Source organism: Tigriopus californicus, chromosome 10 (genome assembly GCF_007210705.1).
Source record: "Tigriopus californicus strain San Diego chromosome 10, Tcal_SD_v2.1, whole genome shotgun sequence".
Lineage (NCBI taxonomy): Eukaryota > Metazoa > Arthropoda > Copepoda > Harpacticoida > Harpacticidae > Tigriopus > Tigriopus californicus.
This window is the reverse complement of record NC_081449.1, coordinates 4,349,698-4,361,182: the sequence shown is the minus strand read 5'-3', so window position 1 is coordinate 4,361,182 and position 11,485 is coordinate 4,349,698. Positions and strand designations below refer to the sequence as shown.

At 44.4% G+C, this 11,485-nt stretch overlaps 1 protein-coding gene across 1 annotated transcript; it reads right to left on the bottom strand.

Annotated features, from left to right (window-relative positions):
* Window positions 1-7,357: 7,357 nt before the first annotated feature.
* On the bottom strand, window positions 7,358-10,564 carry LOC131887981 (mediator of RNA polymerase II transcription subunit 17-like). The gene is made up of 2 exons (XM_059236734.1): window positions 8,780-10,564; window positions 7,358-7,788 (listed from the first exon to the last, which is right to left on the bottom strand). The coding sequence occupies exons 1-2, from the start codon at window positions 10,466-10,468 to the stop codon at window positions 7,405-7,407; spliced, it is 2,073 nt and encodes a 690-aa protein (XP_059092717.1). The 5' UTR covers window positions 10,469-10,564; the 3' UTR covers window positions 7,358-7,404.
* Window positions 10,565-11,485: the final 921 nt, after the last annotated feature.

Here is an 11,485-nt window from a genome sequence, read left to right as displayed (position 1 = left end):
CCGTCTTTGTCAGCAAATTTTGGTCGGACCTTAACAAGAAAGTACCAACGAGAATTGTAAATGGTTGGAGGATAAGGAGGCAGGCTTTGATTGCCAGAGAAGGCTCACAGCTCTCTTAGCATAACACCCCCATGAAAAAGGAAGTGAGGGAGCTACTTGGCTAATTATTCCTTTGACTGCTTTTGTGAAACCAGCACAAAGGAAGACAAATCAATTGGTATTTCTCCCTTGCCGCCGCACTGTCAACCAGCAATCGCAACCAAAATCTCATTGGTTTGGCAGCGCTCGGAAATTGGAAGTAAAGCAGGGACAAAAACAACCATTTGATGTATAATCAAGTTCGTCCAAGGGTCCGTCCGAGTTATAGGAATATGTTCAAAGCAGTTACTACCATTAAAAATTTATGATGTTCTGCTTTAGGGGTGGGCTTGTTTACCGTCATTGATTTTTGATGGCGTGTCACTTATCACAGAAATATGCTTTCTACTAGAAATTCCTTTTTCAAGGGCCATTTGGTCCTCTCATTTTTATATTGAAGCAAACGGAGTAAAATGTGCGATATTCTCCATGCTGTTAAAGGGTTGTTTGATTGAACATACATATATACATGTTATCCTTGACTGTAGCCAGTCGCAAATTCGGGTTAGTTATTGGCTAGGGTATATTTGGTGAATCGATTTCCGATGTTTCTCATGCTCAATTAAAGCCATTTGTTGCTAAACCCTGACGCCCTTAGAACAAAGAAATACAAGCAGATCCAGTAAACTATGGCGTTTTGAAGGCATTGATATAACTAGGCGTCGGATCGGAAAAATAGTTTGTGATTTTGGTCAATACAGTATCTTTAGGTTATGAAAATCAGCCAAAATAAGTGGCGAAAACGCGATAAAGAAATTTGTTATAAGAACGTAAAAGAAGTTTTTGTTTTTTGGTTAATCATGTCCTATGGTTGGTTTTAAGGGAAAATTTGCTTGATTATTGTTTTTCACAGTCTTTTTACTCTTTGGGTCAGAAATACAGCCTTGCCTTTACATCAACGAAAAATTGAATTTTGATGCCCACCCTGAGTAGCATCCTTTTAAGTCAGACCAAGACAATTTTTTTGATTAACATACCTGATCAACCCTACATTCAAGGGCTAGCCAGATCCGCCAACTCGAATTCATTGGTGGATGAAATATCATATGAATGTAAAATCAAGTAAGATTAATATCTTTTTCCATTTTGAACTACTGGGGCTTCCATTCCCAGAAGCGGTAGATGGGTGGTCTCTAAAATTGATACAATCTTTGCGTGAAAATCTTAGGCAATTGAATACAATGGTTGCGCTATAGTACATAGAAAAAGTAACATTCACCTTGAGTTACCTATCAATGCCAAACAACTCATGCATTTTTACGAAGAGATGATCAAAATAAAGGACATTACAAATACGAAATGAATTTAAATGTTTTCATCCTTCGTTTTTTAGAGATAAATAGTGTGTAAAAACCATCATATGGAATGCTCTGTACATGGTGGAAATAAAGTAAGGGTAACTCTTTACCCCTCCTGAACATCCTTCCTGGTCCTCCAAGAACCGCTTCATCATTTTGAGTCTCAAATTTTCGTTAATGGGTGGTGTATTGAAAAACCTTATCCAATACCATGAATGATGCAATTTTAGTCTAATGGAGATTGGTAACTCTCTGAATTTTGGCCCTTTGAAGGCTGACTTATGTTATCCCAGTTCTTCACCCTCGAACTGGTCTGTCGTAAAGGGATTCGCCGTTCTTGCATAAAGTTCTCCACTCATCAATGGTTCAAGGATGGACACCAAAAGGCTCACCCACTTCCCTCGGTCTCTTGCCGGTCTTCAGGTCTTCAGCAGGCCCTTAGTTTTGGCCCTGACATCAAGACTGAGCTCACTTGCATTTTCAAACATTGTTTTGGTGGCAAAATTTGCGATGGTTACCAACCGCCTCTAGGCTAAAATTAAATCACTTGCAGTACAGCATTACTGTATGTGTTCCAACAGTTCCTCTTCATGAAAGCTTGGGGTTCAAGGTCAAATAAATCTTTGAGCAGCGACAATTATTGTCACGCACGGCCAAAGTAGCCCTGAATTTGTCTCTATCCAGGATTTCCCTAATTTTCGCCTAAACACGATTAAAACCCTTCAATTTCCCCGAAAATTCTCGGTTTTAGGTTATTTTATGGTTAAAATTCGTGAAAAAGTCTTTTTTCACCAAAACGGCCAAAATAGTTGAAAACTTAATCCAACCTAAAAAATTATCTTTCCCACCCCTAGATATAGCCCTTTTCGTTCCAATATGCCTGGGCTGGTGAGGCTATATTAATAAAAAACTAAGAAAATCGTTGAAGCACAGAACAGTTCATTTCGACAACTCATGATTGTAGAAAAGAAAATTACAAAAGCACATCACAAAATATCCAAAGAAAAGACAATACGTCAACATTTTACCCACGATTTAACAATGGTGTACATTATTACAATATGAATAAGATAACAAGACGGCACAGGCTTCCAATCGTAGCCAAGGAGTTCAATATGGTTTTTAGGGAACTTGGCTCCTTGTAGTAACATCTTTAACGTTCTGGGCCACAGAGGTAGTCTCTCTATCACAAGAAGTTCCTGGTCCAAAAAAATCGATCACATTCGACTGAAAGAATATTTCGGTTTGAATACTTAAGAACTTTTTTGAGCGCAAAGGACACAAGTTGTTTGAATTGAACGAACTTGTTCCAGTTCCACTTGCCAGTCACCCATCAACATGAAGAAGATTGACCTCTTTGTAAAGAGAAGCGGCAGACATTGTTAAAGTTAAGTATAAATGTACGGGAATTAGTGATCCATCCAAAAGAGGCCAGATAGGTTAGCGAGAGAGCGTGGATGGTCGGAGTCTCGAGATCAACGGAGTTATTCGAAAAAAGTCGATCTCACAGCAGTTTCAGGCCATGATTTGCAATTGGGAGGGGCAATACAAAGTTACGAATGTACGAGACATCACAGCAATGCACATATTTTTTTCCACATCAAAAATATTTTTCAAGAAATAAACACTGGTCTTTTCTTAGAAGACGTTCCTTCGAGAAAGTGAAGGAGCCATCTTTCGAGCCAGTATCTCCTTCACTCCGGAAAGAACAGAGCGCAAAGTTGGTGGCAAGTCATTCCTGAAATCCACCTGACTATTAAGCTCCTGCAAACAAGCCTGAACATCACGCTCGGTCACGTCGGGATAATCTTTCTGAAGCTCGCTTTTCAATTGGTGGATAAAATTCTTTTGCTGATGGTTAACATCCTAGTTCTTGGGCGACGATGACAACCCCATATGAAATTGAGAGTTTGGCTGCGACAAACCAATGGGAAACGAGGAACCTGGCTTGGAAATCAACAACGACTCCCGACCGATTCCGTTCAAATGGCTCTTGGAACTCGAGGTGGTCGAGTTCACGCCGGATGTGTTGAAAAGTAGTCCTTGGAGGCCGAGGGAATCACTGACCCCATTCCCATTGGCGAAAATGGATCCCACATCGGGTCGATTCGAGCCAAGACTCAGTCCGTGCATGCTTTGGACTTTGTTGTTGGTGACCAAACTGGACGAGAGACCACGCTCGATTTCTAACTGGTTCTTCAAAGTCTGGGTATTCAGACGCTCCTTGTTCAGCTGCTTTTGCATTTCGATAATTAAGTGGGTGGTATTACTTTTCGTGGGCATGTCCGAGCCGTTCACGTTGGGTTCCTTTTCCAACACGACCGATCGTAGTAATCCGATCTCGTCGAGGAGTTGCTTATTCTCGCATGATTTGACTTCCAATTCGCGCTTCACCAGAGTGTATGAGGCTTGAATATCCTCCTGTTTGGTTATAATTTTGGCTAACGCTTCCACTTGGCGTTCCTTCTCGGTTAATTGCATTTGGAGGTCTATCTTATTCTGGGACAAATCGTCCACCCTCTTTTGGAGATATTCATAAGTCTGTTGTAAGTGGTTGTAGTGATTGGTATTATTGTACGCCGAGTGCCCATTTCCGCCATTGGACCCACAGCCGATGGTGCCAATGCCGCCAAATGATTTAGAGAACGGTTTCTGTATAGGTGGGGGAGGCATGGAGATATCCGGCGTCAGGGGGGGCGTGGCAGTATGGCGAGACGAAGTGGACGACAAATGGCTGAGGTTTCCGGTGCTTCCGCCGAACAAGCCATTATCCGAGGCGAACAATCGTTTGGACATTTCAGTGGGCGGGGTGGTACTCGAGATTGGTCGCGACGGTGGCCGGCCCCAAGGATTACTCGTAGGTGTGGGCGAACTGTACGACTGGGTCTGAACACCCTCGGACATCGGATTCGCTGACGGTAGAGGCGTGGCAGTGGCCACCATCGTTGGCTTCTCTTTCACATCGACATTATTCAAGACCGTTTCTAAGGCCAAAGCCTTGGCTTTCAGTAAATCGGGAGGAATGCACACAATATTGTCCACGGCTTGAATCTCGCCGCCCTGAGTGAGGAACAGATCAAAACTGGCGAACTTGTCGATCACGCGCACGCTCTCCTCGGCCAAGGTCTTCTTTTCGGCCAGGATCTTCGGGTTGTCCAATCGGGTGGGTCCTTCGCGTTTGAGGAAGTCGATGAAATAATGTCGCATACTCAGGGCAATCACCTCATCGTCATCGTTCAAATCCGGTACGGTTTCACCCAAACTGTCCTCGTGGGCCGTGCTCAGGGCCCCGCCTTCATTTCGGGCCGGAGAGGAGAAGAAATTCTCCAAGGGCACGGGCCTATGCTTCTTCTTCTTCTTTTTGGTCTTCTTCTGGGCAATGGTACACCATTCCGCATCCTGGTCCGCATCGGGAGGCGTGTCCCGGATCTGGTTTGACTCGTCCATACTGAGTGTGAATAACGACCACTCCCACTTGGATGATGACGGCGATTGTGACGAGGGGGCATATAAGGAGGCAAGAACGGGGAAAACGACGTGGCCTTAGCCCAAGGCCGAGAGGGAGATTGCCGCGATTACCGCCAATACCGCGAATCCTAAATTGAGGTCAGTGCTCGCTAGCTCTAGCCTTGTCTCTGAATGTGTGGGAATATAATCACTAAGGCTCGGAACCAAGGGACCAAGGGAACAAGGGAACAAGGGGTCCCTCTCCCGTCTCTCTATTTCTCTATTTCTCTGTCTCTCTGTTTCTCTGTTTCTCGGTCTCTGGGTGTTCTCTCTCTTTAGGCGGTGAGAGGAACCAGAGGAACCAGAGGAACCAGGTGAACCACGGCGAAATCAGTGTTGGTGGGATTGGGCGCTTGGGACTCGGGCGAGGGCAGCCAGGACTCCAGGACTCCAGGACTCCAGGACTCCAGCAATTCAGCAATTCAGCAATCCAGGAACGAGGAACGTGCCTGCCAGACGTGGCTTTCAAGTCAAGTCAGCCTGAGGCCACCACGCAAGGTTGTAGGTCGAGGTCGGGTGCGTCCTTCTTTCGTCTTGTTACTTCTTCTTCGTCGTTCGTCCTTCGTGTTTCGCGTCAACCACACACACACTCACACACACACACTATAAGTGCAGTTAGTCAAGTGCCCACACGCACACCGATGTGTATACACAAGCCTGGCCAGAACGTGCTCAGCTCCGAGAAGAGACAAGAGGGGCAAGAGGGGCAAGAGGCACACCACAGTGTGTTGTCCGGATGGCTGCGTCAGCTGAATGAAATGGGCGCTTTCCGCTGGTCATCATGTTGGTGTTTGTTCAAGTTCTGAACTGATCTCCTAACGCTTCTGCTAGAGGACCAAAGTGCTGGACTACATCCCGTATTAGAAGAGTACGGTGGTGAGTTCAGCGCTCTGTGGCGGTGAAAATTTGAAACTTCAACTCCGTTCCAAAACAATGTTCATTTGGGTCTCAGATCCAAACCAAAAACATTTTAGGAAAAAGCTGTGCCTCTCAGAGCTACGTATGGCTTTAGTACTTAAATAATGGGAAAAAAAATCCTAGTAGACAGGAATTCCTCCAGCTTCAGCTGACTCATTGAAGCGGGAAAGGAAGATGACGTTATCGTCAAATTTTGAGAGATCACTCCTACTTTTGAGGCTTCATATCTCTTTGCTGAGGGATTAAATTGAAGGTTCAGTTCTTTTATCCATTTAAGGAATGGTTCATGCAGGTAGGTATTTTATAAACTGTCTAAGTTTCTATCATTAACACGAATAAAAACGAATTTTAGAGAAAAAAGCCGTTTTGCGGCTGATTTTTGTTCTATTTTAGAATTTCGTATTTTTGCAATAAACTTTTTGAACCTTAGAACCTGTTATTGTCCAATATTGAGATTTATTCTTGGATTTTTAGTACCTCTACTGTTTTGAAAAGTGCCCCAATGACCTCTCAAAATTTGTGCTGCTTCCTTCATCGTGCAGCTGCTACTTCAATTTCAATTCGAATGTTTATGGAGAGGGAATTTGCCTGGCTTGGAGAACGTGACCATTATTTTTTCAATTTCTGGTTGGGAGGTTGAGTTCAATGGTTTCCAAAATTTAGTTTTACTATTAGGGTACATATGGCGGCCTTAAAAATGTCCTGTGTAACGTCGTCATGATCTAGCATATTACAAGCAATGGAAGTCAGGGTTGAAAATTGTGCTGGCTCTTAACTATTCTCTGAGGGTGTTCTTAGATTTAAATCTTGTTGCATTTGCTACTTTATTATGTTGGGCTGAAGACCTAATTCAGTGCAGCAAGGAAATTCTTTCTTTGGCTTGAGCATGATGCATTAAATTTACCAAGACTCCACATTTCCATGACTTAAGCCATCCAACAAGGAAGGTTCATTGACTTTACAAAGGTTAACACTGTTTTTCCATCATGACGTTTGCGATATTGTTTCAACCCTCAACAATCATCACCCCATCTAGGGTCCTAATCTTGACTCCTCAAAGCATTACAATGAAGTACATTTTGAACAACTATACCAAAATTAAATGCCAATGCTCATTTTTGAAAACAGATGACACAAAGTCTTCAAAATTTACGCATTAGGACTGTCTAAGGCTAAAACATAATTTCTTTAGTGAAATATCGTCTTGGTGGGGCAAAAACCATAAGATATTTGATCACCTCAAACTTTAGTAAAAGTAATTGTAACGAGTAACGTCATTGCATCTTTTTTTGAGTAATGGTTGCGTAACGAATTACTATTTTTGACCAAAGTAATTGTAACTGTAATTCGTTCTATTTCTTGAGGAACGGCTTAACTGCTTAAACCACGATATTTGTGTTGTGTAACTATTGTTCAATTCAAGATGAGCAGATAGAAATTGGGAGGGAAGGGAAGTGACCTACAAGATATCGAGGGCTTAATACCTTGAAATACCATTTTAGCGGTTTGGTTCATGTTTATTAATAATCTGCGAATTGATTGGTTACATAAAACTCGATCCGTTCGAAGCAATGGTAGGCGTGTCATTCCCTGACAAAGATGCCATGAGAAGCTCAAGTTTGTTCAGTAGATTCTTGCCATCCATTTTATCGAGGCGAAGTTCCTGGAAGGAGTCTGGCAATTTTTCCCATTTCCGATCCTTCACCACACCCCCAGGATAGAAATCCTTACAAGGGGCGGAGGAAACCCAGACACTGGTTTGTGGAGGCGGAATATGACGAATGGCGATAAACCGATCACCAGCCGGATTCGAGAGCAAGCAACCCGTGGCACCGCCCATGGGCTCGACGGATCCGCAGCCCAGATTATTGGATGATGAGAGCACGTGCCAGCCCATACATTTGGCGAGGGCTTGGACTCCGTTGATCTATTAGAATGAAAATAGACAGCCGTTAATTGACCAATACCCGTACAATAAAGAAGAAAAATAGTGATGCAGTTAAACTTTAAACAACATGCTGAAAGAAATACTTTTAACTAAGTCAGACTTAAAGGGTGTTGCTGAATCAACTCCTACATACTCCCTACGAATATTAGAGGGCAGCAAATTGAACAGTGAAGGAGCCCGAGAAAGAAGAGAGTTGGACTTCATCGTTTTAACTAGCCTGGATTCTCGAGGGCTGGAAGGTGTTCTCAAAACGCACATTAAGCCTCTACGGTCGCCAAAATTGACTTGAAGTCCTAGGTTGGGACAAAACTCATGCATGCTCTTGAAAACGTACAATATCAGATACCTTTCGTACCTTCTCTGAATACTGTACAATCCCAACCTTTCTAACCTCTCCCAATGCGAGAGCTCTCTCATATCCTCAATGTTCCTAGTGAAACATCTTTAGACCTGCTCGATCTATTGCATTGCAAACCTGCTGAACTAATTGGAGCCCAAACAGGGGAAGCATGTTCAAGATGTGGCTGAACAATCGACTTGTACAGAGTCAGCATCATGAGGAAGTTTGTTGTAATCTAGCAATCTCTCATTGTATTCCAAAATCCTGTAGTTGCGACTTGTCTCCAGAAAAGTTGAACTTGATTTATAACAAGATTAAGGGCTGTACAAATCGATTGCTCAGTTACATGTTAAATATGTTTCACGTGTTTGGGCTCCCATCTAACTATTGATGACCTACAGACCTATGTCAATTACTTTATAAATGTAGTCAATTACAAATACATGGGCTTGAAATGTAATTAATTATAATTACTTCGCAGATGCATAACATGTAATTGTGGTGCGATCAAGAACTGAATTCAACTACCCATTTTGAATGATATAATTAAGAGATTTCAACTGTATATTTACACGTCTCTCTCTTACTTTGCCACTTTCACAATGGTATATTCATTGGCTGGGCACTTACCTGATGTTGTGAGATTTGGCAGAATATGAAGTCCCTGAATTCCTGCGGTTCATGACTGAAATGTAGCACGCGCCCATCCTTGCAGACCACAGTAAGCTGTTTCTCTCCCACATGAATGACCAACGGGGTGCGAAGAATGGAGTCATACCCGGACGTCACGATGCTCACCTTGACCGAGGTTCGGATTGGCGAGCTCAGGGTGCCCAAATGGCAAGAGATCAACGGGTCTTTCAACTCCCGGGCCATAGTATCTAACACGAACATGGTGCGAAGTCTCAAGACCACATGTTGAGCTTGTTGAATGATTTGTTCCAACAGAGTGGGTTGCGTGGCCATTTCGATCAAGGATTGTCGGTCTGCGGCTCGAGGTCCGGCCAGCCTCCGTCTCTTCGAAATCCCAATCGGGGCCGAGCTCAAGGCGGGAGCGTCCGGATTGATATTTCGACTGTGTTGAAGACGAAGTAATTGGTGCAGAGAGTGTTCCAAGACGTGAGAGTGGACCAACTGACTCTGAATGGCTCTGGCCGGGCCTTTCTTCTCTGACCCCGTGGAATGACACAAAGAAATGATCAGTTGGATGTCTGTGAACAGACTGGCCGAAATCTGATTACCCACCACCATATGCGGGATCGGGGCCTGCAATTGAATGGCCTCTTTGGCCAATTGAGAGAAGAGCTCCTTACAAAAGAGCACATTTTGCGCGGCTTCCAGCTTCTTTTGCCAATGCATCTCGGGGGGATTGGCGCCAAACGCCCCGAAATCCGACAGATTGGCGGACAGCAATTGCTCAGGCTCGTTCTGACTGGTTTGGATCGTCACTTGAATGTACGCAATACCTTCCAAATCGGACGGGACGTTCACTTTGAGGGCGGATTTCTGCGCCCCACCCTTACTCCCATCCTCATGTCCGCCTGAGGGCGTGGTAGCGGCGGCACCGGGAGGAGCCGAGCCTTCCGGCCCATTTTCATCACTTTTCACCACTTCAAACACGCCAGATTGTTTGAATTGCGATCCCGCGGTGCGATAGCTCAAATCGCCCAGAATGGTATTCAACACCTTCTTTAATCGCCAATTCTGTCTTAGCCTCAAAAGCTCAAAATGAAAATCTTGCGCTGTGCGGTTGTTCTTATTCTCACTTTGCAGAGTCTTTAAATGCTCAGCCCCGGCCAACAGAATCTTGGCCGGGCCGTCAAGACTCTTCTTCTTGGCCAGGAGCGACACATAGGGGCGTGGTCCGGTGCCTTCGCCTTGTTCCAATTGGACCGGTCCATCTAGGACCATGTACCGCTTGGGGTTGCCCGTCACCGGATCTTTGCCGCATTCCTTGGTGGCCACGGTGATGACATCGGCCAACACGGACATTTCCGTCAGGGCATCGCGGAGTTTGTTCCGGACCGGCTCCCAAGGCCAGGTGGCGCTACTTTTGGGGTCATCGCTCTCATCCTCGTCCTCGGTTTCGTCAGCTTCGGTCAGATCAGCGTCCTTGAGGTCGTCGCCATCGTCGGATCCGTCACCGCGCAACAGACCTTCTTCGCGATCACGAGGATCTTCAAAGTCGATTTTCGACGCTTGTTTGGCCAAATGTTCGGCCAGAGTGAGCGGCGGGGCCAGGATCTCTTGGCCATCGTAGCCCACTTCGACCACTTGGTTTTCACCCGAGGTCTCGACGGTCACGGCTACGTTGGCCATGATGGGGAGGCGAGGGAATGCGGGCGATCCGGAAGAGAGTCTGCCCACCAACAAGGATGCGGTTGTTTGTTGTTGTTTTGGAGACAGGCCAGACTTAGCGTTGCCAAAATGACTGTTTGTTTTTAGGTCATTTTGGGTCAAGGTGCACACCGACGGGTTGATAAATTTTATGACCAAGGTGGGTTTAGGCATGGCGTCCATCACGGCTTCCATGGTTTAGGATCGAATTGAAAGTGAATACGACAGGTGATAAAAGTTCGGTCCCTAGACTATGGTTGGGGGCTGTCGAGAATATTTGGGGTCATTGTACATGATATGTTCTGGTTGATTTAGAACGACGCATTCTGAGTGATAATTGCTTTTCATTGGGTTTGTCTAGTCCTTAATTTCTACATTCGTTCTCATTATATGTACGAGAATGGCATGACCCCCATGGGTCGGGTGAGCCATACGTAAGTTTGATGGTCAATGGCCTCCCAATTTTAGCCAAACTGAATTCAGGCAGTCGATGATCTGGCTGACCTGGCTGAGAAGCGAATTTTGCCTGTTCAGCTTCATCATGGGGTCAGAAATCAAAATAATAGACCAAGGGTGGCAGGCAGGACCTCTGGCGGAGAGTTTAGCCACTGAGATATTTCTCAAGCCACACTGCCAAAAAGTTTTAGGTGTCAGGCATTGGCACATTGGAGCGGCAAAAGATGACGTTATGACCACTTTTTGGGACGTCACTTGAACTTTTCTGGCTCAATAGTTCTTTGTTAAGGGATTAAGTTACAGTTTCAAGTCATTTATCGTTATAAGGATCTTTGTTTCATCTAACATTGCATGTTTTAAACTGACACAATTTTACTCAGTATATACAAATATTTTAAAGCTGGAAAATGATGTTTTTGGACTCATTCTTATAAATTTTGTGCTTTCTTTTTGTTGCAAATGTTTTTTCGCAATCATAGGAAAGTGTTTTGATTAACATTAATGTTGTTCTTTGGTTTGGTATTACTTATTAACTTTATTGTA